The sequence below is a fragment of the Xenopus tropicalis genome, chromosome 3 (assembly GCF_000004195.4).
Source record: "Xenopus tropicalis strain Nigerian chromosome 3, UCB_Xtro_10.0, whole genome shotgun sequence".
Lineage (NCBI taxonomy): Eukaryota > Metazoa > Chordata > Amphibia > Anura > Pipidae > Xenopus > Xenopus tropicalis.
This window is the reverse complement of record NC_030679.2, coordinates 3,877,421-3,905,416: the sequence shown is the minus strand read 5'-3', so window position 1 is coordinate 3,905,416 and position 27,996 is coordinate 3,877,421. Positions and strand designations below refer to the sequence as shown.

The 27,996-nt window shown below is 57.7% G+C and overlaps 1 protein-coding gene across 1 annotated transcript; it reads right to left on the bottom strand.

Moving 5' to 3' along the window:
• Positions 1–573: 573 nt before the first annotated feature.
• arfgap3 (ADP ribosylation factor GTPase activating protein 3) lies at positions 574–27,776 on the bottom strand (the record flags this gene model as incomplete). Its single annotated transcript, NM_001016210.2, is given in 17 exon segments — positions 574–1,799; positions 6,236–6,357; positions 6,449–6,539; positions 6,885–7,008; positions 8,198–8,338; positions 8,451–8,579; positions 8,882–9,013; positions 9,356–9,495; positions 9,705–9,751; positions 13,238–13,282; positions 13,636–13,695; positions 14,014–14,101; positions 14,796–14,873; positions 15,033–15,164; positions 18,893–18,965; positions 19,050–19,168; positions 27,669–27,776. Coding segments are annotated over 17 exon segments (1,608 nt in total). The 5' UTR covers positions 27,738–27,776.
• Positions 27,777–27,996: the final 220 nt, after the last annotated feature.

Sequence of the window (27,996 nt, the reverse complement as noted above, 5' to 3'; positions counted from 1 at the left end):
GGCATGATGTTGACAGTGGGGCAAGACGGGGACAGTAGGGCAAGGCTCCAGGACATTCTCTGTTACAGAAGAACAAAGAGGAGGTGCCCTTGGGGCGCAGGGATCGGGTTGCGCCATTGTGCTGACAGGAGCACATAGAGGAGGCGGCGCCGGCTGGTTGGATCCATTCATAGGGAACAAATGACAGACGTTAGAGGATGAAGTTACAGGCGAGACAAACGCCTCTATCCGTGCGGAACTCACAGCAGCGGATCTGTATGTACAAACACAATGTGAGCGCGGCGGCGGCACGGCTATGGCTCAGGCACAAGCAGGGCAACCTCGGGGTTGGGCACAGCAAGCCCTATGGCAGCACCAACTCACATTTTCCCTTTATAGAAACACTAATTCTAGGTTGTGCTTTACTAAGCTGATTTCAGGGAGTAGGAAGGGGTTGATTACACAGAGCTCATTTTCTCGCCTTCCACTGATTCCAAGGAGGGGAGGCTGATTATACAGATTCCTGGGGGGGCTTTTCCCATGATGCCTCATTGGGCGGCGGTTAAACCTGCGAATGACACAAAGACGCGGCGGGAAGTTGCAATCTAACCTTTATTACAGAGTACAAATCGATACAAAGATGGCGTCGGTATTGTCAGAGGAACCGCCCACAGGAAATCACCACACACATTAAAAAAAAAAAGAGAATTTTGGCCCCGCCCCCTCCAAGAACAAAATGAAGCCTGACAATACCCATAATGCTGTCTAAAACACAGCAAGTTTCCCTTCCGTTACCATGGAAACCAGGATCCTTATTCCTAAACTAAACGAGGGCTACTAACGAGCAAATAGATTTCCTTTTATTTCAAGTAAAATTAATATTGTAACTTGCAAATTGTATATAATATTTCCAATATAGGTGGGAGGGGTCTGTTACCTGGAAACCCGCCCCCCAGAACCCCCAGCTGCTGAGCATTCCGGATAACAGATCCCACACCTGTGTGTATGCGTGTATATACATATAGATTCATTCCTATAAATATTGGGGTGCAGCGACTGCAAACGCGCCCCCCCTCTTCTCTAAGCAAAGATACAAACGCGCCAACTGGACTTCCATTCCCAGAAGCCTTTGCTGGTTTCTGAGGGGGGCACTGGTTGTACAGAATGAGGCTCGGGGGGGCCTCTGATTGTCCAGCAACGCAATTAAGGCTCTAATGACGGGGGTGGAGCCTGGGGTGATGGGGGAGGAGCCCGGGGTGGGGGCACTGGGGCTCAATATAAATGAACATGTGCCCCCCCATGTAATGCCCCATCTGCCCCTTTGCCCAGACGCAGAGTAAAGCTAAGTCATGAAACGACACCAAAGCGAAGCGGGATGCGCAGAGATTTAATTACACGGAGCCCCCCCCCCAACCCGTTCCCTCTCCAATAAGGTGCAACTATATTTGTGCAAAGCAGAAGACACGCCCAGCATGAGAGGCGGGCGGGGGGCAGAATGGGGGGGGGGTGGGGTAAGGAGCTGCCCCAATAAGGCAAATGGGACGTATTCTCTCCAGCGACACAGGGACACGTGGGAACTGTCTGTACCTGAGTCACGCGGCTCTGGGGAGGGTTTAGGGGGCCGGGGGTGAGTATGGGGGGGTCTTTGGTGCTGCAAGGGTTAAAGGGCACAGTGTCTCCCCCGGCTGGGAATGATTTCTGGGGCAGGAATGAAGGAAAGAGCAGTGAGGTGCCCCCAGTGCTCCCCTGGGATGGGGGGGTGGGTTCCCGCCAGCTTCTGCCCTCCTCGGGGTCTCTTCCTGTTACGATCCATATCGGTCCTGGGGGGATAAGAACCATTGTCTCTGTTACTGTGGGGGCAATGGGGGTAGGAACGCAAGAGTAGAGAGAAGGGTAGAAAAGGGAAGGGGAGGGAAGGAAAGGAAAGGAGAGGCAGGAAGGGGAGGGGCAGGAAGGGAGGGAGGGAAGGAGAGGCAGAAAGGAAAGAAAAGGCAGAAAGGAAAGAAAAGGCGGAAATGAAAGGAGAGGCGGGAAGGAAAGGCAGGAAGGGAAGGAAAAGGCAGGAAGGGAAGGAGAGGCAGGAAGGAGAGGCAGGAAGGGGAGGGAAGGGAAGAAGAGAAGGGAAGGGAAGGAGAGGCAGGCAAGGGAAGGAGAGGGAAGAAGAGAAGGGAAGGAGAGGCAGAATGAGGAAGCAAGAAGGAAGAAGAGAGGCAGGAAGGGGAGGAAGGAGAGGCAGGAAGGGGAGGGAAGGAGAAGGAAGGAAGGGAAGGAGAGGCAGGAAGGGAGGGAAGCAAGGAAGGAGAGGAGGAAGGGGAGGGAAGGGAAGGAGAGGCAGGGAGGGAAGGAAGGAGAGGCAGAGGAGAGGCAGGAAGGGGAGGGAAGGGAAGAAGAGAAAGGGAAGGGAAGCAGGAAGGGGAGGCAGGAAGGGAGGAAGGGAAGAAGAGAAGGGAAGGAGAGGCAGGAAGGGGAGGGAAGGTAAGAAGAGAAGGGAAGGGAAGGAAGAGGGAGGGGGAGGAAGAAAAGGAGAGGCAAGGAAGAGAGGCAGGGAAGGGAGGGAAGGGCAAGAAGAGAAGGGAAGGAGAGCAGGAAGGGGAGGCAAGGGAAGGAGAGGCAAGGGAAGAAGAGGCAGGAAGGGGAGGGAAGGGGAGGGAAGGAAGAAGAGAAGGAAGAAGGAAGGAGAGGCAGGAAGGGGAGGAAGGGGGAAGAGAGGCAGGAAGGGGAGGAAGGGAAGAAGAGAAGGGAAGGAGAGGCAGGGAGGGAAGGGAAGAAGAAGAAGGAAGGAGAGGCGGAAGGGAAGGAAGGAGAGGCAAGGGAAGAGAGGCAGGAAGGGAGGGGAAGGGAAGAAGAGAAGGGAAGGAGAGGCAGGAAGGGGAGGAAAGGGAAGGGAGGAGGAGGCAGGGAGGGAAGAAGAAGAGAAGGGAAGGAAGCAGGAAGGGGAGGGAAGGGAAGGAAGGAGAGGCAAGGGAAGGAGAGAGCAGGAAGGGGAGGGAAGGGAAGAAGAGAAGGGAAGGAGAGGCAGGAAGGGGAGGGAAGAAAGGAGAGGCAAGGGAAGGAGAGACAGGAAGGGAAGAGGGGAAGGGGAGGCAGGGGAGGGAAGGGAAGGAGGGAGGGAAGGAGAGGAAGGAGGAGAGGGGAAGGGAAGGAGAGGCAAGGGAAGAAGATGCAGGAAGGGGAGGGAAGGAGAGGCAGGAAGGGGAGGAAGGGAAGGAGAGGCAAGGGAAGGAGAGGCAGGAAGGGGAGGGAAGGGAAGGAGAGGCAGGAAGGGGAGGGGAAGAAAAGGAGAGGCAAGGGAAGGAGAGGCAGGAAGGGGAGGGAAGGGAAGAAGAGAAGGGAAGGGAAGAAGAGAAGGAAGGGAAGGAGAGGAAGGAAGGGGAGGGAAGGAAGGAGAGGCAGGGAAGGAGAGGCAGGAAGGGGAGGGAAGGAGAGGCAGGAAGGGAGGGGAAGGGGAAGGGAAGGGAAGGAGAGGCAAGGGAAGAGAGGCAGGAAGGGGAGGGAAGGGAAGAGAGAAGGGAAGGAGGGCAGGGAGGGAAGGGAAGAAGAGAAGGGAAGGAGAGGCAGGAAGGGGAGGGAAGGGAAGGAGGGAAGAGAGGCAAGGAAGGAGAGGCAGGAAGGGAGGGAAGGGAAGAAGAGAAGGGGAAGGAGAGGCAGGAAGGGGAGGAGAAAAAAGGAGAGCAAGGGAAGGAGAGACAGGAAGGGAAGAAAAGAAGGGAAGTCGAGGGAAGGGAAGGAGAGGCAGGAAGGGGAGGGAAGGGAAGGAGGGAAGGGAAGGAGAGGAAGGAAGGGGAGGGAAGGCGAAGGAGAGGCAAGGGAAGAAGAGGCAGGAAGGGAGGGAAGGAGAGCAGGAAGGGGAGGGAAAGGAAGGAGAGGGCAAGGAAGGAGAGGCAGGAAGGGGGAGGGAAGGAGAGGCAGGAAGGGGAGGGAAGAAAAGGAGAGGCAAGGGAAGGAGAGGCAGGAAGGGGAGGGAAGGGAAGAAGAGAAGGGAAGGGAAGAAGAGAAGGGAAGGGAAGAAGAGAAGGGAAGGGAAGGAGAGGAAGGAAGGGGAGGGAAGGGAAGGAGAGGCAAGGGAAGGAGAGGCAGGAAGGGGAGGGAAGGAGAGGCAGGAAGGGGGAGGGAAGGAGAGGCAAGGGAAGGAGAGGCAGGAAGGGGAGGGAAGGAGAGTCAGGAAGGGGAGGAAGAAAGGAGAGGCAGGGAAGGAGAGGCAGGAAGGGGAGGGAAGGGAAGAAGAGAAGGGAAGGAGAGGCAGGAAGGGGAGGGAAGGGAAGAAGAGAAGGGAAGGAGAGGCAGGAAGGGGAGGGGAGGAAGGAGAGGCAAGGGAAGGAGAGGCAGGAAGGGGAGGGAAGGGAAGAAGAGAAGAGAAGGGAAGGAGAGGCAGGAAGGGGAGGAAGGGAAGAAAAGAAGGGAAGGGAAGAAGAGAAGGGAAGGAGAGGCAGGAAGTCGAGGGAAGGGAAGGAGAGGCAGGAAGGGGAGGGAAGGGAAGGAGAGGCAGGAAGGGGAGGGAAGGGAAGGAGAGGCAAGGGAAGGGAAGGAGAGGAAGGAAGGGGAGGGAAGGGAAGGAGAGGCAAGGGAAGAAGAGGCAGGAAGGGGAGGGAAGGAGAGGCAGGAAGGGGAGGGAAGGGAAGGAGAGGCAAGGGAAGGAGAGGCAGGAAGGGGAGGGAAGGGAAGGAGAGGCAAGGGAAGAAGAGGCAGGAAGGGGAGGGAAGGAGAGGCAGGAAGGGGAGGGGAAGGGAAGGAGAGGCAAGGGAAGGAGAGGCAGGAAGGGAGGGAAGGGAAGGAGAGGCAGGAAGGAGGGAAGAAAAGGAAGAGGCAAGGGAAGGAGAGGCAGGGAGGAGAAGGGAAAGGGAAGGAGAGGCAGGAAGTCGAGGGAAGGGAAGGAGAGGCAGGAAGGGAGGGAAGGGAAGGAGAGGCAAGGGAAGGAGAGGCAGGAAGGGGAGGGAAGGGAAGAAGGGAAGGGAAGGAGAGGAAGGAAGGGGAGGGAAGGAGAGGCAAGGGAAGAAGAGGCAGGAAGGGGAGGGAAGGGAAGGAGAGGCAGGAAGGGGAGGGAAGGGAAGGAGAGGCAAGGAAGGAGAGGCAGGAAGGGGAGGGAAGGGAAGAAGGGAAGGGAAGGAGAGGAAGGAAGGGGAGGGAAGGAGAGGCAAGGGAGAAGAGCAGGAAGGGAGGAAGGAAGGAGAGGCAGGAAGGGGAGGGAAGGGAGGAGAGGCAAGGGAAGGAGAGGCAGGAAGGGGAGGGAGGGAAGGAGAGCAGAAGGGGAGGGAAGGGAAGGAGAGGCAAGGGAAGGAGAGGCAGGAAGGGGAGGGAAGGGAAGAAGGGAAGGGAAGGAGAGGAAGAAGGGGGAGGGAAGGAGAGGCAAGGGAAAGAGGCAGGAAGGGAGGGAAGGAAGGGAAGGAGAGGCAGGAAGGGGAGGAAGGAAGGAGAGGCCAAGGGAAGGAGAGGCAGGAAGGGGAGGGAAGGGAAGGAGAGGCAGAAGCAGGGAGGAGAGTGAGGAAGGGGAAGAAGAGGCAGGAAGGGAGGGAAGGAAGGGAGAGGCAGGAAGGGAAGAAGAGGCAGGAAGGGGAGGGAAGGGAAGAAGAGGCAGGAAGGGAGGAAGGGAAGGAGAGGCAGGAAGGAAGAAGAGGCAGGAAGGGGAGGGAAGGAGAGGCAGGAAGGGGAGGGAGAAGGAGAGGCAGGAAGGGAAGGGAAGGAGAGGCAGGAAGGAGGAAGGAAGGCAGAAGGGAAGAGAGCAGGAAGGAAAGAAAGGGAGGAAGGGAAGGAGAGGCAGGAAGGGAAGGAGAAGCAGGAAGGGAAGGAGAGGCAGGAAGGGAAGGAGAGGCAGGAAGGAGAGGTGAGGGAGGAGAGGCAGGAAGGGGAGGTGAGGGAAGGAGAGGCAGGAAGGGAAGGAGAGGTAGGAAGGGGAGGGAGGCAGGAAGGGAAGGAGAGGCAGGAAGGGAAGGGGAGGTGAGGGAAGGAGAGGCAGGAAGGGGAGGGGAGGTGAGGGAAGGAGAGGCAGGAAGGGGAGGTGAGGGAAGGAGAGGCAGGAAGGGGAGGGAGGGCAGGAAGGGGAGGCAGGAAGGGGAGGTGAGGGAAGGAGAGGCAGGAAGGGGAGGGAGGCAGGAAGGGGAGGCAGGAAGGGAAGGGAGGTGAGGGAAGGAGAGGCAGGAAGGGGAGGGAGGCAGGAAGGGGAGGCAAGGGAAGGGGAGGCAGGAAGGGAAGGGGAGGTGAGGGAAGGAGAGGCAGGAAGGGGAGGGAGGCAGAGGAAGTGAGAGGAGAAATGGCCACTCACCTGGATCGTTGTCATGACCCCGTTTGCCAGGACTGAGAGTCTCCCCGCCACAGACTTCACCCCCTGCTTGAAGTTGGCCATATCGGGGGCTGCGGGGAGCACCCGCGTCAGGGTGTAGTTCCCTAGGCACAAACAAGGGGGTTTAACTCTGCCGCACTGAGTGACTACATGGGGGGGCTGGGGAACCAGAGGCCGGGGTCTCCATTTACTCACCTGTGGGGTCTTTCTTCTGCTCATCGAAGAGATCAGCGGAACTAATGGAGGAGTTTCCCGAGAGTCTGTCCAGGCGAGAGCGGGCCTCGTACTGCAGCGGGGCAACAGAAACAGTGTGGGGGCAACAGAAACAGTGTGGGGGCAACAGAAACAGTGTGGGGGCAACAGAAACAGTGTGGGGGCTTTATATTCATTCCCTAACTGCCCCCGCAGAATTACCCCCCTCCCAGTGCAAGGGCTGGCAGTGAGGCTTTTATATGGGCAGTGACACAGGAACACTGCTGGGATTGGCTAGTGGTAGTGAGGGGGTGGGGCTGGGGCAGAGGGGGAGGAGCAATTCGCAATTTCTTACACAGCAGCTCCAGTTATACAAAAGCTTTCTCTGCAGCTGCACTCGAACTACAACTCCCAGGATTCCCTGAGAACTAGAACTTACATCAGCGCTGTCCTGCTTCCCGAAGAACATGTCCGACGAAATGGCCTTGGCATTGCCGAACTTCTTCTGGGCGTCGTCTGTGCTCGGCGCCGGCTCCAAGTCGTGTTTGCGCCGAGTCGCTGGTCTGTGAGAGAAAAGAGGGGTACAGAACCGTGACCCAAATCCTTATACTTAGCTCCGTTATACAGAAAGGGCCAGAGAGATTCCTCTGTACTAAGCACAATTCAGCAGGAACAGCCCCCTAAGTTTGCCCATAGCCTGTACAGAGAGATACCATAAAACTATGGCACATAGGGATTCCCCTGTACTAAGCACAATTCAGCAGGAACAGCCCCCTAAGTTTGCTCATAGCCTGTACAGAGAGATACCATAAAACTATGGCACATAGGGATTCCCCTGTACTAAGCACAATTCAGCAGGAACAGCCCCCTAAGTTTGCTCATAGCCTGTACAGAGAGATACCATAAAAACTATGGCACATAGGGATTCCCCTGTACTAAGCACAATTCAGCAGGAACAGCCCCCTAAGTTTGCTCATAGCCTGTACAGAGAGATACCATAAAACTATGGCACATAGGGATTCCCCTGTACTAAGCACAATTCAGCAGGAACAGCCCCCTAAGTTTGCCCATAGCCTGTACAGAGAGATACCATAAAACTATGGCACATAGGGATTCTCCTGTACTAAGCACAATTCAGCAGGAACAGCCCCCTAAGTTTGCCCATAGCCTGTACAGAGAGATACCATAAAACTATGGCACATAGGGATTCCCCTGTACTAAGCACAATTCAGCAGGAACAGCCCCCTAAGTTTGCCCATAGCCTGTACAGAGAGATACCATAAAACTATGGCACATAGGGATTCCCCTGTACTAAGCACAATTCAGCAGGAACAGCCCCCTAAGTTTGCCCATAGCCTGTACAGAGAGATACCATAAAACTATGGCACATAGGGATTCCCCTGTACTAAGCACAATTCAGCAGGAACAGCCCCCTACGCTTGCCCATAGCCTGTACAGAGAGATACCATAAAACTATGGCACATAGGGATTCTCCTGTACTAAGCACAATTCAGCAGGAACAGCCCCCTAAGTTTGCCCATAGCCTGTACAGAGAGATACCATAAAACTATGGCACATAGGGATTCCCCTGTACTAAGCACAATTCAGCAGGAACAGCCCCCTAAGTTTGCCCATAGCCTGTACAGAGAGATACCATAAAACTATGGCACATAGGGATTCCCCTGTACTAAGCACAATTCAGCAGGAACAGCCCCCTACGCTTGCCCATAGCCTGTACAGAGAGAGACAAACCTGTCATCGTAACTTGTGGTCTTTGAAGTGAGCGCCACCTCTGTGTCAGCGCCGGGACTGTCCATCTTCCAATAATCATCGGAGCGCTCGTCCCAGCTGAGGAAGGAACTGGTGACGGGTTCAGGGGGGTCCTCGCGGTACCTGAGTAACAAAGTAATGGGGGGGGGGGGGGGAAGAGGTAAAGAGCCATTTAGTACTTGTTGCCCTGTGCCCCTGTGGGTCGGGCAGTGCCAAGCGGAGCAGCGGATCTCACCGTGAGCGGGGGGCGCTGAAATAGAAATCCTCCGCCTCCTCCTCCTGATACAGCTTTTTGGCCTTCACGCTCTTGGGCGCCTCCTGCTCAATGGTCGTCATTTCCGAAAGCACCGAGTGGGAGATCCCACTGAGGATATAAACACGGGGGGGGAGAGTAGAATGTTAGCTCCTTTGCTCTGCATCAGAGACATAGATATTGGGCGGGGAGGCCCATACACAGGCAGAGAAGCTGCGGAATCTGCCCGTGTAAGGCTGCCTTTAGAGCACCAGACCTGTCCCATGGGTGCCTGTGAGGGGGGGATACCAGACCCCTGAGTTATGTTGTCAACTGGATGCAGCCCAACATTCCCTACCCCCCCCCCCCCCCCCCACCCCGGGTGTTTTAAGCATCAATATGGCTGCCGGGCACCTTTGAAGGGAAGCAGTTACCTGCGGGCCCCGAAGCCCATTCCCAGACGCTCCGCCTCCGCCGCCTTCTTGGGGGGCAAGTTCTTCAGCTTCTCCTCGTCCTTCTGCTTCTGGATCTCCAGGTCTTTGTAGGCGAGGCGCAAGGATGCCACCCTGAGGGGCAGAGAGCAGGGGGGCAGGTTACCTATAGATGGGGCAACTTCCCGGGTGGGTTATAGGGCACCTACAAACATACAGGGCTTACCCCTCGGGAGGCACAATAATCTTTACAACCCCCCCTGCCAGCTGGTGGTACCTCCCATGGGTAAGTGGCACATTGGCTGGGAGCGAACCATTCCCCAGCCAATCAGAAATCAGTGGCGCTGGGGCACTAGAGACCTGCCTAGCTGTACAGAAAAAAGGTGCCATCTTGGCCACTGGGTGGCAGCACTGGGTTCATGCCAACCTGGGAGTATAATGAAAGAAGAGTGGGTTTGGGCGCCCAACGATACTCACACAGGCTCCTCTGCCCGTTTGGTTACGGTGGCGGCTTCCTGCTCCTTCTGCTTATCCACCGCCTGCGCCTGTCTCTCCATCTCGCTGAAGCTCTTGCCGCTCACTTTCTGCGCCCCGAGACCCCCCTTCTTGGCACCGAGCTGGGGGGGAGACAGTCAGTCAGGTTCTGTAGCCCACAGAATTGCCCCAACTCCCCCCCCATCAAACACAATGGTATATGCTGCCACACACACAAACTCCGGTTATTGGCACCTATGCCCCGCCCCCCACTGGCACTCAGGGGCCACAGAGGGATCCCATTGGCCGGCATAAAAATCAAGGGGAAGTTAAAATAAAATAATTCTCTCACCCCTTTCTTGGCGGCTCCGGGCTTCTTCTTTAGAACAGAGACGGATTCTGCAAGGGAACGGGGGCACCGGTCAGTACGTGGGGGGTAGGTACCCGGCACTTGTGCTGCTTAGCCGTGCATTATGGGTAGCGACAATTACGAAAAATTACTGCCACAGGTTGGAACAATTACCCCAGGCCACTCCCACCCCGAGTCACATGGATTTGCCCCCCTCCATATAATCGGTGGGTGTTAAAGGGAAAGGTGTTCCATCGGCCCGACCCAGTCAGGAACAGGAGGCTGACACTCTGTAGGGGGAGGGGACACTGACTGGGTGGGGATAAGAGCGGCGTCCAATAGGAACATCTCAAGCGATGCGGCTTTTCCAAGGGAGGAAACGGTTAAACAGGCGAAACCATAAATCAGGGTTAGAGACCAAAACAAAACTCGCTTTTATTAATATTCGGGCGCAATTTGGCCGCTACTGGCGCAGGTTTCACCCCCAAACGCCTGGTGCTGTCCAAATGGATTTTGGCTCCAGTACTTTCCTTCCAGAACACAGCACCCAAGGGTGCAACCTGGGAGGAAGCGAAACCCTCCCCCCAGTACTTACCCAGGTACAGAGCTCTGATTCTCTGTACTTCCTGCTCCTGGGCTGCTCTCTTTCCCATGGTCAGGCAGGAACCTCCCCCCAGTACTTACCCAGGTACAGAGCTCTGATTCTCTGTACTTCCTGCTCCTGGGCTGCTCTCTTTCCCATGGTCAGGCAGGAACCTCCCCCTGGGTAAGTGAATCCAATCTCCCCCCAGTACTTACCCAGGTACAGAGCTCTGATTCTCTGTACTTCCTGCTCCTGGGCTGCTCTCTTTCCCATGGTCAGGCAGGAACCTCCCCTGGGTAAGTGAATCCAATCTCCCCCCAGTACTTACCCAGGTACAGAGCTCTGATTCTCTGTACTTCCTGCTCCTGGGCTGCTCTCTTTCCCATGGTCAGACAGGAACCTCCCCCTGGGTAAGTGAATCCAATCTCCCCCCCAGTACTTACCCAGGTACAGAGCTCTGATTCTCTGTACTTCCTGCTCCTGGGCTGCTCTCTTTCCCATGGTCAGACAGGAACCTCCCCCTGGGTAAGTGAATCCAATCTCCCCCCAGTACTTACCCAGGTACAGAGCTCTGATTCTCTGTACTTCCTGCTCCTGGGCTGCTCTCTTTCCCATGGTCAGGCAGGAACCTCCCCTGGGTAAGTGAATCCAATCTCCCCCCAGTACTTACCCAGGTACAGAGCTCTGATTCTCTGTACTTCCTGCTCCTGGGCTGCTCTCTTTCCCATGGTCAGGCAGGAACCCCCCCCATGGTAAGTGAATCCAATCTCCCCCCAGTACTTACCCAGGTACAGAGCTCTGATTCTCTGTACTTCCTGCTCCTGGGCTGCTCTCTTTCCCATGGTCAGGCAGGAACCTCCCCCCTGGGTAAGTGAATCCAATCTCCCCCCAGTACTTACCCAGGTACAGAGCTCTGATTCTCTGTACTTCCTGCTCCTGGGCTGCTCTCTTTCCCATGGTCAGGCAGGAACCTCCCCCTGGGTAAGTGAATCCAATCTCCCCCCAGTACTTACCCAGGTACAGAGCTCTGATTCTCTGTACTTCCTGCTCCTGGGCTGCTCTCTTTCCCATGGTCAGGCAGGAACCTCCCCCTGGGTAAGTGAATCCAATCTCCCCCCAGTACTTACCCAGGTACAGAGCTCTGATTCTCTGTACTTCCTGCTCCTGGGCTGCTCTCTTTCCCATGGTCAGACAGGAACCTCCCCCTGGGTAAGTGAATCCAATCTCCCCCCAGTACTTACCCAGGTACAGAGCTCTGATTCTCTGTACTTCCTGCTCCTGGGCTGCTCTCTTTCCCATGGTCAGGCAGGAACCTCCCCCTGGGTAAGTGAATCCAATCTCCCCCCAGTACTTACCCAGGTACAGAGCTCTGATTCTCTGTACTTCCTGCTCCTGGGCTGCTCTCTTTCCCATGGTCAGGCAGGAACCTCCCCTGGGTAAGTGAATCCAATCTCCCCCCAGTACTTACCCAGGTACAGAGCTCTGATTCTCTGTACTTCCTGCTCCTGGGCTGCTCTCTTTCCCATGGTCAGGCAGGAACCCCCCCCCCATGGTAAGTGAATCCAATCTCCCCCAGTACTTACCCAGGTACAGAGCTCTGATTCTCTGTACTTCCTGCTCCTGGGCTGCTCTCTTTCCCATGGTCAGGCAGGAACCCTCCCCCTGGGTAAGTGAATCCAATCTCCCCCCAGTACTTACCCAGGTACAGAGCTCTGATTCTCTGTACTTCCTGCTCCTGGGCTGCTCTCTTTCCCATGGTCAGGCAGGAACCTCCCCCTGGGTAAGTGAATCCAATCTCCCCCCAGTACTTACCCAGGTACAGAGCTCTGATTCTCTGTACTTCCTGCTCCTGGGCTGCTCTCTTTCCCATGGTCAGGCAGGAACCTCCCCCTGGGTAAGTGAATCCAATCTCCCCCCAGTACTTACCCAGGTACAGAGCTCTGATTCTCTGTACTTCCTGCTCCTGGGCTGCTCTCTTTCCCATGGTCAGGCAGGAACCTCCCCCTGGGTAAGTGAATCCAATCTCCCCCCAGTACTTACCCAGGTACAGAGCTCTGATTCTCTGTACTTCCTGCTCCTGGGCTGCTCTCTTTCCCATGGTCAGGCAGGAACCTCCCCCTGGGTAAGTGAATCCAATCTCCCCCCCAGTACTTACCCAGGTACAGAGCTCTGATTCTCTGTACTTCCTGCTCCTGGGCTGCTTCTCTTTCCCATGGTCAGGCAGGAACCTCCCCCTGGGTAAGTGAATCCAATCTCCCCCCCAGTACTTACCCAGGTACAGAGCTCTGATTCTCTGTACTTCCTGCTCCTGGGCTGCTCTCTTTCCCATGGTCAGGCAGGAACCTCCCCCTGGGTAAGTGAATCCAATCTCCCCCCCAGTACTTACCCAGGTACAGAGCTCTGATTCTCTGTACTTCCTGCTCCTGGGCTGCTCTCTTTCCCATGGTCAGGCAGGAACCTCCCCCCTGGGTAAGTGAATCCAATCTCCCCCCAGTACTTACCCAGCTCTGATTCTCTGGCCCCCTAAGCTGTTCTCTTACCCATGGTCTTGAGGAGGACTGGGCATTTTATGAAACTCCACCCCCTTGCTTGACCATAGGAAAGAGAGCAGCCCAGAAGCATGTAAAGAGAATTAACCCCACCCCCATAACCCTGCTAAAGCTGAAGGGCTCAGAACCCCAGCAGGCCGCTCCGGCCCATCTTTACTCCGCCCCAATATTCCCCCAGTGCATATTTTCCCCTCCCCACGCGGCAGGGACTGAAACCAACGGGCGCCTCAGACGCGTAAACCCTGATTTATGTGCTAGTGGCTGTGCAGGAGGAGGAGGGGCAGGGGGCGGTGCTTAAGCAGAGCCATATTTCCCATGATGCAAAGTGAGAAGAAGATAAAAGAGTGCAGCATAATCAGAGGGGCAAATATGGAGGCAAAGCGGGCCGGGGGCGGGAGAATCACCTCGGGCAGGAGCGTTTCCTGCGGATATCAGATTCTCTGCATCGGCTGCAACATGGAAGATAAAAATAAAATAAAAGTGGCATTTTGTTAGTTACTGTACCTTTAAATGTATGGGGCGGGGCCTGCAGGGCTCCCGCCCCCTCCCAGGAACTGCCTCTGTAGCATGCCAATAGGGTGTGGCCTAAGCCACCTCGCCCAATGAGCAGATCTTGTGCTGTTCAGTTAGCTTTAGGCAATTAAAGGGTAAATAACCCAAACATGCAAGTTTTTTTTTACCCAGAACTGATGGGGGAGCATTGACACGTTCTGGATCGGCAACCGAGAGGCGGGAGAGTTACTTACTGCCCCCCAAGAATCTGATTGGGTGGAAAAAAAACCCAGATAAATGAGGGCGTTACCTAATGCGGCTTTGGGCGAGACGCTGAGGTAGTCGACGCTGGGACCCACTTCCGGCTCCCCTGCAAGGGAAAATCCAGTTACTACATCACAGAGACTTTGTAGCGGTTCCGACTACAGAGCAGTGGAGCAGAAGTCCGTTATTTCCATTAGAATGAATGACCAAGCTCATTGGCCAGTTTGGGCTTGGGGGGCGGGGCCTCATACACAGGCAGCTGCCACATTGGAATAAGGGGTTGAAACCCCCCCATCTCTGATAATGAGATAAGGTTCAGACCCATAAAAAGGGTGGAGCATAAGAAAAGTGGGAGGGGCTTGCTTTGTAGATGCCGTTGCTCCACCCCCTTCGATAGCTTATTGCCCCTAAGAGTGATATTTACCTTCGTTGTTGGCGGGGCCACTTTCAGAGCTCACGTTTATGGGGGTGTCCTCTGCCTGGGGGGGGGCCTGCGATGTGTTATTATCCTGCTGGGAGAAGATTCTAAATTGATTATACTGGGATTAAAGGGGAAATAAACCATTCCTAAGCTCTGAAGGCGACGCCCACAGGTAAAATACATGCACAAGAGAATGAGCCAATGAGAATCCAGCCCGTTTATGTTACTGCCTCAAGCGCAGAACAGGGGAAAGTGCCGTACGTGGAAAGCTGGGGAAATATTTAATTGGACGCTGTCCCTTTAAAGGGGTGGGTCACCATTAGTACGACGTGGAGAGTAACGTTCTGAGACAGTTTGCAATTGGTCTTCGTTTTTTATTATTTGTAGTTTTTTAGTTATTTCGTTTTTAGTTCAGCAATTATTTGGTTGCTAGGGTCTGAGTTACCTTAGCAACCAGGGAGCAGTTTGGACGAGAGGCTGGTATATGAATAGGGGAGGGGCTGAATAGAAATATGACAATAAAACTGGAGCCTCACAGAGCCGTTTGGGTTACCCCGGGGGTCGGTGACCCCCCCCATTTACAAACTGGAGTTGGAATAATTCAAAAACAGTAACAAATAAATAATGAAGGCCAACAGAAAAGTTGCTTAGAATTGGCCATTCTATAACATACTAAAAGTTGACTTAGAATGGGCAGTTCTAGCTGAACTACAGCTCCCAGCATTCATAGCTCAGCGGGATTTGGATATAAAGGGGGGGGGGCAAACAGTGGTTTCTCCCAATACCTCTGAATGAGCAGCGAAAAAGTCCTCCTCTTGGTGTTGGGGTGACAGCGGTGGGGCCCCGCAAGCGTCGATCCACAGCTGGAATAAAGAGAGACTGTTTAACCTGGGGAACAGTATAAACAAACCCCCCCCCCAATATATAATATTTCCCAAACACAGGAAGGAACCAGAATCAGAAAGCACATTATATAACTCTGTGAAGCTCCGGCTCCCCCTAGTGGCACCAATTATACTCACGTCAGTTCCGTGCCGCCGCGTGGCTTGTGTGGCCTGGGATTTCACCCTCTCCCGGTACAGCTGGGAGGCGCGGCTGTTGTACTTGGCGTTGGTGTCGTTGGTGGCGCAGCCGTGTTGCCGGAAGAAGACTGTCTGTGGGGGGAAAAAGGGAGGTTTTAGGGGGCACAGACCCACGGGGGGGGGGCAAGTTGGTGTTTTTAACTATAGAAGTGTAACAGCGGGCAGCAGGGTTCCCCCTATAGTGGCACAGGGGGCAGCAGGGTTCCCCCTATAGTAGCACAGGGGCAGCAGGGTTCCCCCTATAGTGGCACAGGGGCAGCAGGGTTCCCCCTATAGTGGCACAGCGGGCAGCAGGGTTCCCCCTATAGTGGCACAGCGGGCAGCAAGGGTTCCCCTATAGTGGCACAGCGGGCAGCAAGTGCCGCCGCGGGCAGCAGGGTTCCCCTATAGTGGCACAGCGGGCAGCAGGGTCCCCCCTATAGTGGCACAGGGGCAGCAGGGTTCCCCCTATAGTGGCACAGAGGCAGCAGGGTCCCCTATAGTGGCACAGCAGGCAGCTGGGTTCCCCCTATAGTGGCACAGCGGGCAGCAGGTCCCCCTATAGTGGCACAGGGGGCAGCAGGGTTCCCCCTATAGTGGCACAGGGGGCAGCAGGTCCCCCTTATAGTGGCACAGCAGGCAGCAGGGTTCCCCTATAGTGGCACAGGGGGCAGCAGGGTCCCCTATAGTGGCACAGCAGGCAGCAGGGTCCCCCCATAGTGGCACAGGGGGCAGCAGGGTTCCCCCTATAGTGGCACAGGGGCAGGCAGGTATCCCCCTATAGTAGCACAGGGGCAGCAGGGTCCCCCCTATAGTGCACAGGGGGCAAGCAGGGTTCCCCCTATAGTGGCACAGCGGGCAGCAGGGTTCCCCCTATAGTGGCACAGCGGGCAGCAGGGTTCCCCTATAGTGGCACAGGGGCAGCAGGGTTCCCCCTATAGTGGCACAGGGGCAGCAGGGTTCCCCCTATAGTGGCACAGGGGCAGCAGGGTTCCCCCTATAGTGGCCACAGGGCAGGCAGGGTTCCCCCTATAGTGGCACAGGGCAGCCAGGGTCCCCCTATAGTGGCACAGGGGCAGCAGGGTCCCCTATAGTGGCAACAGGGCAGCAGGGTTCCCCCTATAGTGGCACAGGGGCAGCAGGGTCCCCCTATAGTGGCACAGCGGGCAGAAGGGTCCCCCTATAGTGGCACAGCGGGCAGCAGGGTTCCCCCCTATAGTGGCACAGCGGGGCAGCAGGGTTCCCCCTATAGTGGCACAGGGGGCAGCAGGGTTCCCCCTATAGTGGCACAGGGGCAGCAGGGTCCCCCTATAGTGGCACAGGGGCAGCAGGGTTCCCCCTATAGTGGCACAGGGGGCAGCAGGGTCCCCCCTATAGTGGCACAGGCAGGCAGCAGGGTCCCCCTATAGTGGCACAGGGGGCAGCAGGGTTCCCCCTATAGTGCACAGGGGGCAGCAGGGTTCCCCCTATAGTAGCACAGGGGCAGCAGGGTCCCCCCTATAGTGGCACAGGGGCAGCAGGGTTCCCCCTATAGTGGCACAGCGGGCAGCAGGGTTCCCCCTATAGTGGCACAGCGGGCAGCAGGGTTCCCCCTATAGTGGCACAGGGGGCAGCAGGGTTCCTATAGTGCCAGGGGCAGCAGGGTTCCCCCTATAGTGGCACAGGGCAGCAGGGTCCCACTTATAGTGGCACAGCAGGCAGCAGGTTCCCCCTATAGTGGCACAGGGGCAGCAGGGTCCCCCCTATAGTGGCACAGCGGGCAGAAAGGTTCCCCCTATAGTGGCACAGCGGACAGCTGGGTTCCCCCTATAGTGGCACAGCGGCAGCAGGGTCCCCCTATAGTGGCACAGGAGGGCAGCAGGGTTCCCCGCTATAGTGGCACAGGGGCAGCAGGGTCCCCCATTATAGTGGCACAGGGGGCAGCAGGGTTCCCCCTATAGTGGCACAGGGGGCAGCAGGGTTCCCCCTATAGTGGCACAGCGGGCAGCAGGGTCCCCCCTATAGTGGCACAGGGGGCAGCAGGGTTCCCCCTATAGTGGCACAGGGGGCAGCAGGGTCCCCCTTATAGTGGCACAGCAGGCAGCAGGGTTCCCCCTATAGTGGCACAGGGGGCAGCAGGGTCCCCCCTATAGTGGCACAGCGGGCAGCAGGGTCCCCCCTATAGTGGCACAGCGGGCAGCAGGGTTCCCCCTATAGTGGCACAGCGGGCAGCAGGGTTCCCCCTATAGTGGCACAGCGGGCAGCAGGGTTCCCCCTATAGTGGCACAGCGGGCAGCAGGGTTCCCCCTATAGTGGCACAGCGGGCAGCAGGGTTCCCCCTATAGTGGCACAGGGGCAGCAGGGTTCCCCCTATAGTGGCACAGCGGGCAGCAGGGTTCCCCCTATAGTGGCACAGGGGCGGCAGGGTTCCCCCTATAGTGGCACAAGGGGAAGCAGGGTTCCCCCTATAGTGGCACAGGGGCAGCAGGGTTCCCCCTATAGTGGCACAGCGGGCAGCAGGGTTCCCCCTATAGTGGCACAGCGGGCAAGCAGGGTTCCCCCTATAGTGGCACAGGGGGCAGCAGGGTTCCCCCTATAGTGGGCACAGCGGCAGCAGGGTTCCCCCTATAGTGGCACAGCGGGCAGCAGGGTTCCCCTATAGTGGCACAGGGGCAGCAGGGTTCCCCCTATAGTGGCACAGGGCAGCAGGGTTCCCCCTATAGTGGCACAGGGGCAGCAGGGTTCCCCCTATAGTGGCACAGGGGCAGCAGGGTTCCCCCTATAGTGGCACAGGGGCAGCAGGGTTCCCCCTATAGTGGCACAGCGGGCAGCAGGGTTCCCCCTATAGTGGCACAGGGGCAGCAGGGTTCCCCCTATAGTGGCACAGGGGCAGCAGGGTTCCCCTATAGCTGGCACAGGGGCAGCAGGGTTCCCCCTATAGTGGCCACAGCGGGCAGCAGGGTTCCCCCTATAGTGGCACAGGGGCAGCAGGATCCCCCCTATAGTGGCAGGGCAGCAGTGTCCCCCCTATAGTGGCACAGGGGCAGCAGTGTTCCCCCTATAGTGGCACAGGGGCAGCAGGGTTCCCCTATAGTGGCACAGGGGGCAGCAGGGTTCCCCCTATAGTGGCACAGGGCAGCAGGGTTCCCCCTATAGTGGCACAGGGGCAGCAGGGTTCCCCTATAGTGGCACAGGGGCAGCAGGGTTTCCCCCTATAGTGGCCACAGCGGGCAGCAGGGTTCCCCTATAGTGGCACAGGGGCAGCAGGATCCCCCCTATAGTGGCACAGGGGCAGCAGTGTCCCCCCTATAGTGGCACAGGGGGCAGCAGGGTTCCCCCTATAGTGGCACAGGGGCAGCAGTGTCCCCCCTATAGTGGCACAGGGGCAGCAGTGTCCCCCCTATAGTGGCACAGGGGCAGCAGGGTTCCCCCTATAGTGGCACAGGGGCAGCAGGGGTTCCCCTATAGTGGCACAGGGGCAGCAGGGTTCCCCCTATAGTGGCACAGGGGCAGCAGGGTTCCCCCTATAGGTGGCACAGGGGCAGCAGGGTTCCCTTAGTGGCACAGGGGCAGCAGGGTTCCCCCTATAGTGGCACAGGGGCAGCAGGGTTCCCCTATAGTGGCCAGGCAGGGGTCCCTAGGCAGGGGCAGCAGGGTTCCCCCTATAGTGGCACAGGGGGCAGCAGGGTTCCCCCTATAGTGGCACTGGGGGCAGCAGGGTTCCCCCTATAGTGGCACAGGGGCAGCAGTGTCCCCCCTATAGTGGCACAGGGGCAGCAGGGTTCCCCCTATAGTGGCACAGGGGGCAGCAGGGTTCCCCTATAGTTGCCCCCAATCCTCACCGCATTGGCATTGCCCCCGACCTGCATGCACCTCAGCTGGAACCAGGACCAGTTGGAATCCAGTTCAGTCGACCTAAAGTTGAATAAAAAAAAAGAGAAAAAGATTGACGTATTTACCCTTTATTTCTCTATACGTGGGGGGGGGGGCAGTAATTACCTTATGAAGCTCAGGTGAACCCCAAGGGAGCGGTGGGTCCCCGAGCAGTCGATGCACAGGAACACCCCATAGGTGATACTCGCCCAGCTGGGGTTCTTGGCTCCGCAGTCAAAGCACACCTAGCAACAGGGAGAGACAGGGTGCATTATGGGTAACCATCAGGGTTTGGTTTTACATTTTTGCAGCTATCTGGTTGCTAGGGTCCAAATTACCTTAGCAACCAGACAGTGGTTTGAATGAGAGGCAGGAATATGAATAGGGGAGGGGCTGAATAGAAAGATAAGGAATAAAAAGTAACAGTAACCATGGAAACGTAACACTCATAGAGCAACAGTATTTTTAGTTGCCCCCCCCCCCACGGGGCTGAAGTGAAGCAGGGAGGGGTTAATTAGATTGCTAACGAACTCAGCCTCCCCTACAGATCCGTCAGAGAGCCACGGCCACTCACGGAATAGAGAGAAACAATTAATAGGCCAATTAATTGCGATGCAGGAAATGCCCCGTGTTTACCCTACGGTACTGCCCCGGGGGCAGAGTGGAAGCTGGTTGGCTGGACTCTGCCCCATGTGATCACCGGCTGAACTCTTGCACCTTCAGCTCCTGTTTGCCGACTGTCTCCCATTCCCTGGTGCCAGCTGGCAAAGGGTTAAAGGGCAGATCCTATCAGCGCTTGCCCCGGGGGCTGCAATGGGCCGGGGCAAATAGACTTTGCTTGTGCTAATTAATTGTGCAATAAACAGAATAGTTAATTGTTACTGGGAACTAAGCCAAATCTCCTGGGGGCAGGAGAATGCGGGTGCCCCCCTGTAGGGCGTGAGAATGCGGGTGCCCCCCTGTAGGGCAGGAGAATGCGGGTGCCCCCCTGTAGGGCAGGAGAATGCGGGTGCCCCCCTGTAGGGCGGGAGAATGCGGGTGCCCCCCTGTAGGGCGTGAGAATGCTGGTGCCCCCCTGTAGGGCGGGAGAATGCGGGTGCCCCCCTGTAGGGCAGGAGAATGCGGGTGCCCCCCTGTAGGGCAGGAGAATGCGGGTGCCCCCTGTAGGGCGTGAGAATGCTGGTGCCCCCCTGTAGGGCGGGAAGAATGCGGGTGCCCCCTGTAGGGCGGGAGAATGCGGGTGCCCCCTGTAGGGCAGGAGAATGCGGGTGCCCCCCTGTAGGGCGGGAGAATGCGGGTGCCCCCTGTAGGGCGGGAAGAATGCGGGTCCCCCCGTAGGGCGAGATGCGGGTGCCCCCCTGTAGGGCGGAATGCGGGTGCCCCCTTGTAGGGCAGGGAGAATGCGGGTGCCCCCCTGTAGGGCGGGAGAATGCGGGTGCCCCCCTGTGGCAGGAGAATGCGGGTGCCCCCCTGTAGGGCGTGAGAATGCGGGTCCCCCTGTAAGGGCGTGAGAATGCGTGTGCCCCCTGTAGGGCAGGAGAATGCGGGTGCCCCCCTGTAGGGCAGGAGAATGCGGGTGCCCCCCTGTAGGGCAGGAGAATGCGGGTGCCCCCCTGTAGGGCAGGAGGAATGCGGGTGCCCCCCTGTAGGGCAGGAGAATGCGGGTGCCCCCCTGTAGGGCAGGAGAATGCGGGTGCCCCCCTGTAGGGCAGGAGAATGCGGGTGCCCCCCTGTAGGGCAGGAGAATGCGGGTGCCCCCCTGTAGGGCAGGAGAATGCGGGTGCCCCCCTGTAGGGCAGGAGAATGCGGGTGCCCCCCTGTAGGGCAGGAGAATGCTGGTGCCCCCTGTAGGGCAGGAGAATGCGGTGCCCCCCTGTAGGCAGGAGAGAATGCGGGTGCCCCCCTGTAGAGGAGAAATGCGGGTGCCCCTGTAGGGCAGGAGAATGCGGGTGCCCCCTGTAGGGCAGGAGAATGCGGGTGCCCCCTGTAGGGCAGGAGAATGCGGGTGCCCCCCTGTAGGGCAGGAGAATGCGGGTGCCCCCCTGTAGGCAGGAGAATGCGGGGCCCCCCCTGTAGGGCGTGAGAATGCGTGTGCCCCCCTGTAGGGCAGGAGAATGCGGGTGCCCCCCGTAGGGCAGGAGAATGCGGGTGCCCCCCTGTAGGGCAGGAGAGATGCGGGTGCCCCCCGCCTGTAGGGCAGGAGAATGCGGGTGCCCCCCTGTAGGGCAGGAGAATGCGGGTGCCCCCCTGTAGGGCAGGAGAATGCGGGTGCCCCCCTGTAGGGCAGGAGAATGCGGGTGCCCCCCTGTAGGGCAGGAGAATGCGGGTGCCCCCCTGTAGGGCAGGAGAATGCGGGTGCCCCCCTGTAGGGCGTGAGAATGCGGGTGCCCCCCTGTAGGGCGAGAGAATGCGGGTGCCCCTGTAGGGCAGGAGAATGCGGGTGCCCCCCTGTAGGGCGTGAGAATGCGGGTGCCCCCCTGTAGGGCAGGAGAATGCGGGTGCCCCCCTGTAGGGCGTGAGAATGCGGGTTTGCCCCTGCAGGGCGTTGGAGAATGCGGGTGCCCCCCTGTAGGAGCGTGAGAATGCGGGTGCCCCTGTAGGGCGTGAGAATGCGGGTGCCCCCCTGTAGGGCAGGAGAATGCGGGTGCCCCCCTGTAGGGCGTGAGAATGCGGGTGCCCCCTGCAGGGCGTGAGAATGCGGGTGCCCCCCTGCAGGGCGTGAGAATGCGGGTGCCCCCCTGTAGGGCAGGAGAATGTGGGTGCCCCCCTGTAGGGCGTGAGAATGCGGGTGCACCCCTGTAGGGCAGGAGAATGCGGGTGCCCCCCTGTAGGGCGTGAGAATGTGGGTGCCCCCCTGTAGGGCGTGAGAATGTGGGTGCCCCCCTGTAGGGCACAGAATGGAGGGGGGGACCCTACATGTGCCAAAGGGTAATGGGGTGGGGGACTGGCAGAGCCCCCCCTACAGAAGACTAATAAGCCGGAAGTAGGGAGGGAGTTGCCCCCCAGGCTGAGCAGCAGGGGCCCGGGGGCAGTAACCCTGACTGAGGCTCAGTAATTGCCCCGTTGCCATGCGGAGACTTCCTGTCACACCCAGCAGGGCATCATGGGACAGCGGCCGTATGGGGCACCCATACTGGGTGAGGATGAGCAGAGCTTGCCCAATGGGAGCCCAGCATTCTGCGTATATGCCCGCCCTCCCATGGGAACCAAACAGCTGGCACGGGAAGGGGAAGGGTTAATATCAGACTGTGGGAGGGGGCAGGTAAGTGTACCATGTGACTCAGCAGCCTGAACCCCCCTGTGTCTCACATCCCAGGGCAACACCTGCCAGTGTGAGTGTGAGCGCCAGTGTGAGTGCCAGTGTGAGCGCCAGTGCCAGTGTGAGTGAGTGCCAGTGTGAGTGAGTGCCAGTGTGAGTGAGTGCCAGTGTGAGTGAGTGCCAGTGTGAGTGAGTGCCAGTGTGAGTGACGCCAGTGCCAGCGTGAGTGTCAGTGCCAGTGTGAGTGCCAGTGTGAGTGCCAGTGTGAGTGCCAGTGCCAGTGGTGATGGCCAGTGGTGAAGTGCCAGCGCCAGTGTGAGTGCCAGCCCAGGTGAGTGCTCAGCGCCAAGTTGTGAGTGGCCAGTGTGAGTGCCAGCGCCACGTGTGAGTGCCAGTGGTGAAATGGCCCCAGTGTGAGTGCCGCGCCAGTGTGAGTGCCAGTTGTGAGTGCCAGCCGCCAGTGTAGTGGCCAGTGTGAAGTGCCGCGCCAGTGTGAGTGCCAGCGCCAGTGTGAAGTTGCCAGCAACCAGTGTGAGTGCCAGTGTGAGTGGCAGTGCCAGTGTGAGTGCCAGCACCAGTGTGAGTGCCAGTGTGAGTGCCAGTGCCCCAGTGTGGAGGCCAAGCGCCAGTGTGAGTGCCAGTGTGAGTGCCAGCGCCAGTGTGAGTGCCAGTGTGAGTGCCAGCGCCAGTGTGAGTGCCAGTGTGAGTGCCAGGCACCCCAGCCACCTGGGCAAACAACAGGTCCCACTACAACCTTAGCCCAGTCTGTAGTAGGAACCAGCAGTGCAAGCCCCAATAACATAGTCATTATGTAACCACCATATGTCTGTAACAGGTAATCCCCCCCCCGAGTGACAGTTACCCCCCCCAGTGAGTGAGTAAACAGGTAGAGCCCCCGCCCCCCAGTGAGTGAGTAAACAGGTCCCCCCCAGTGAGTGAGTACAGGTAACCGCCCCCCCCCCAGTGAGTGAGTAACCGTACTCCCCCCAGTGAGTGAGTAACAGGTACCTCCCCCCCAGTGAGTGAGTAACAGGTACCCCCCCCAGGGTGGAGTAAACAGGTCTCCCCCCCCAGTCAGTGAGTAACAGGTACCCCCCCAGTGAGTAACAGGTTACCCCCCAGTGAGTAACAGGTACCCCCAAGTGAGTGAGTAACAGGTCCCTCCCAGTGAGTGCGTACAGGTACCCTCAGTGAGTAAACAGTGTACCCCTCAGTGAGTAACAGGTACCTCCCCTCAGTGAGTACAGGTACCCCCCCCAGTCAGTGAGTGGAGTAACAGGTACCCCCCCAGTGAGTAACACACACGCGCTAACCCCCCCCCAGTAAGTGAAGTAACAGGTACCCCCTCAGTGGCAAGTAACAGGTACGCCCCCCCCAGTGAGTGAGTAACAGGTACCCCTAAGTGATAACAGGTACCCCCCCCCCAGTCAGTGAGTGAGTAACAGTACCCCCCCAGTGGTAACAGGTAACCTCCAGTGAGTGAGTAACAGGTACCCCTCAGTAACAGGTACCCCCCATCAGTGAGTAACAGGTACCCCCAGTGGTGAGTAAAGTACCCCTCAGTGAGTAACAGGTACCCCCCCCAGTGAGTGAGAACAGGTACCTCCTCAGTGAGTAACAGGTACCCCCCAGTCAGTGAGTGGAGTAACAGGTACCCGCCCCAGTCAGTGAGTGAGTAACAGGTACCCCCCCAGGAGTAACAGGTACGCCCAGTGAGTGAGTAACAGGTACCCAGTGAACAGGTACCCCCCAGTCATGAGTAACAGGTACCCCCAGTGAGTGAGTAACAGGTTACCCCCTCAGTGAGTAAACGGTACCCCCCAGTGATGAGTAACAGGTACCCCTCAGTGAGTACAGGTTACCCCCCCCAGTCAGTGGAGTGAGTAACAGGTACCCAGTGAGTAACAGGTACCTCCCCCCCCCAGTGAGTGAGTAACAGGTACCCCCAAGTGAGTAACAGGTACCCCCCCCAGTGAGTGAGTTAACAGGGTACCCCCAGTGAGTAACAGGTACCCCCCAGTCAAGTGAGTGAGAAAAGGTAGCCCCCCAGTGAGTAACAGGTACCCCCCAGTGAGTGATACAGTCCCACGTCGTGAGTAACAGTCCCCGCCCAGTCAGTGAGTAACAGGTACCCCCCCTCCAGTCAGTGAGTAACAGGTACCCCCCCCCAGTCAGTGAGTAACAGGTACCCCCCCAAGCAGGGAGTAACAGTACCCCCTCAGTGAGTAACAGTACCCCCCCAGTGGGGAGTAACAGGGTACCGTCCCAGTGAGTGAGTAACAGGTACCCCTCAGTGAGTAACAGGTACCCCCCCCCAGTTAGTACAGGTACCCCCCTCAGTGAGTAACAGGTAGCCCCAGTGAGTGGAGAACAGGTACCCCCTCAGTAACAGTGTCAGTTACAGGTTTAACCCAGTGGATATAACAGGTACCCCCTCAGTGATAACAGGTACCCCCCAGTGAGTGAGTAACAGGTACCCCTCAGTGAGTAACAGGTACCCCCCAGGTCAGTGGTAACAGGTACCCCCAGTGAGTACAGTACCCCCCCCAGTGAGTGAGTACAGGTACCCCCCCGCAGTGAGTGAGAACAGGTCCCCTCAGTGAGTAACAGGTACCCCCAGCCCCAGTGAGTGAGTAACGGTACCCCTCAAGTGAGTACAGGTACCCCAGTCAGTGAGTGAGTAAAAGGTTAGCCCCCCAGTGAGTAACAGGTACCCCCAGTGAGTGAGTAACAGGTACCCCCCAGTCAGTAACCCCGTCAGTGAGTAACAGTACCCCCCCCCGTCAGTGAGTAACAGGTACCCCAGTCATGATAACAGTACCCCAGTCATGAGTAACAGTAATCCCTCAGTGAGTACAGGTACCCCCCCCAGTCAGTGAGTGAGTAACAGGTCCGTCCCCATGGTGAGTAACAGGTACTCCCTCGTGAGGTACCGGTACCCCCAGTGAGTAACAGGTACCCCCCAGTGGGACAGGTACCCCCCAGTCCAGTGAGTGAGTAACAGGTACCCCCAGTGAGTAACAGGTACCCTCCCAGTAGTGAGTGAGTAACAGGTACCCCACCAGTGGTAACAGGTACGGAAGTAAGGTACACCCCACCAGTGAGTGAGTAACACACAGGTCCCCCCAGTGATAACAGTACCATCAGTGAGTAACAGGTACCCCCCCCCAGTGGTGAGTAACAGGTACCCCCCTCACAGGTACCCAGTGAGTGATACAGGTACCCTCAGTGAGTAACAGGTACCCCCCAGTCAGTTGAGTGAAGTACAGGAACCCCCAGTGAGTAACAGTACCCCCCCAGTGAGTAAAGGTACCCCCCCCAGTGAGTGAGTAACAGGTACCCCTCAGTGAGTACAGGTAACCCCCCCAGTCCAGTGAGTGAGTAACAGGTACCCCCAGTGATAACAGGTACCCCCCCCCCAGTCAGTGAGTGAGTAACAGTACCCCGGTAACCCCCCCTCCAGTGAGTGAGTAACAGGTACCCCATGAGAACAGGTTACCCCAGTGAGTGAGTAACAGGTACCCCCTCAGTGAGTAACAGGTACCCCCCCAGTGAAGTTGAAGTAAACAGGTACCAGTGAGTAACAGGTACCCCCCAGTGAGTGAGTAACAGGTACCCACCCTCAGTGAGTACAGGTACCCCCCAGTGAGTGAGTACAGGTCCCCATGAGTAAAGGTACCCCCCAGTCAGTGGAGTGAGTAACAGGTACCCCAGTGGAGTAAACAGGTCCCCCCAGTGAGTAACAGGTACCCCCCCCCCAGTGAGTGAGTAACAGGTACCCCTCAAGTGAGTACACAGGTACCCCCCCAGTGAGTGAGTAACAGGTACCCCCCCCCAGTGAGTAACAGGTAGCCCCCCAGTCAGTGAGTGAGTTAACAGGTACCCCACAGTGAAGTAACAGGTACCCCCCAGTGAGTAACCCCCATGAGTTAACAGGTACCCCCAGTTGGTGAGTAACAGGTACCCCTCGTGAGTAACAGGTACCCCAGGTGAGTAACAGGTACCCCCCAGTAGTAACAGGTACCCCCCATGAGTAAAGGTACCCCCCAGTGAGTAACAGGTACCCCCCAGTGAGTAACAGGTACCCCAGTGAGTAAACCCCCCTTCAGTGAGTAACAGGTACCCCCTCAGTGGTAACAGGTACCCCCCCAGTGAGTGAGTAACAGGTACCCCCCCCAGGTCCCCTCAGTGAGTAACAGGTACCCCCAGTGAAGTAACAGGTACCCCCCCAGTCAACAGGTAGTACCCGGTACACCCCAGTGAGTAAACAGGGTCAGTGAGTAACAGGTACCGCCCAGTGAGTAACAGGTACCCCCCCAGTGAGTAACAGGTACCCCCCCCCCCAGTGAGTGAGTAACAGGTACCCCCCCAGTGAGTGAGTAACAGGTACCCCCCCAGTGAGTGAGTAACAGGTACCCCCCCCAGCCAGTGAGTAACAGGTAACAGGTACCCCCCCCCAGTCAGTCCCCCCAGTCAGTGAGTAAACAGGTACCCCCCCAGTCAGTGAGTAACAGGTACCCCCCCCCAGTCAGTGAGTAACAGGTACCCCCCCCCAGTCAGTCAGGTACCCCCCCCAGTCAGTGAGTAACAGGTACCCCCCCCCAGTGAGTGAGGTAACAGGTACCCCCCCCAGTCAGTGAGTAACAGGTACCCCCCCCAGTCAGTGAGTAACAGGTACCCCCCCCTCAGTGAGTAACAGGTATCCCCCCCCAGTCAGTGAGTGAGTAACAGTACCCCCCCCCAGTGAGTGAGTAACAGGTACCCCCCCAGTCAGTGAGTAACAGGTACCCCCCCCCCCAGTCAGTGAGTAACAGGCACCCCCCCCTCAGTGAGTAACAGGTATCCCCCCCCCAGTGAGTGAGTGAGTGAGTGAGTGACAGTGAGTGAGTGAGTGAGTGAGTGAGTGAGTGAGTGAGTGAGTAACAGGTACCCCCAGTGAGTGAGTGAGTGAGTGACAGGTACCCCCAGTGAGTTGAGTGAGTGAGTGAGTGACAGGTACCCCCCAGTGAGTGAGTGAGTGAGTGAGTGAGTGAGTGACAGGTACCCCCCAGTGAGTGAGTGAGTGAGTGAGTGACAGGTACCCCCCAGTGAGTGAGTGAGTGAGTGAGTGACAGGTACCCCCCAGTGAGTGAGTGAGTGAGTGAGTGAGTGGAGTGGACAGGTACCCCCCAGTGAGTGAGTGAGTGAGTGAGTGAGTGACAGGTACCCCCCAGTGAGTGAGTGAGTGAGTGACAGGTACCCCCCAGTGAGTGAGTGAGTGAGTGAGTGAGTGACAGGTACCCCCCAGTGAGTGAGTGAGTGAGTGACAGGTATCCCCCAGTGAGTGAGTGAGTGAGTGACAGGTATCCCCCAGTGAGTGAGTGAGTGAGTGAGTGAGTGAGTGAGTGACAGGTACCCCCCAGTGAGTGAGTGAGTGAGTGACAGGTATCCCCCAGTGAGTGAGTGAGTGAGTGAGTGAGTGAGTTACAGGTACCCGGGACACACACCTTGTTGCTGGGAATGGAGCGGAGGCGCCGGAATATGGCCGCGATATCCTGTTTGTGCGGTTCCGCCATTCTCTCTCCGCTCCCTCCGGTCTCACTCACCGACTCCCAACCGCACCGCTCAGCGCCCGCCACGTCAGCACCGGCAGTTACGTCAGAATCACAGGAACACGCCCCTACTGTCCTGAGCCCGCCCCCTCCCGCGACGGATTTGTTTGTATCACGTGACTCACACGGCGCCTCCATTGTAAGTGTGGGCAAAGTCTCATGTGATAGGCTTACAGACTTTATGGGAGGGGCTGAGGGAGAGAAGCTGTGCTGATCCTTGATA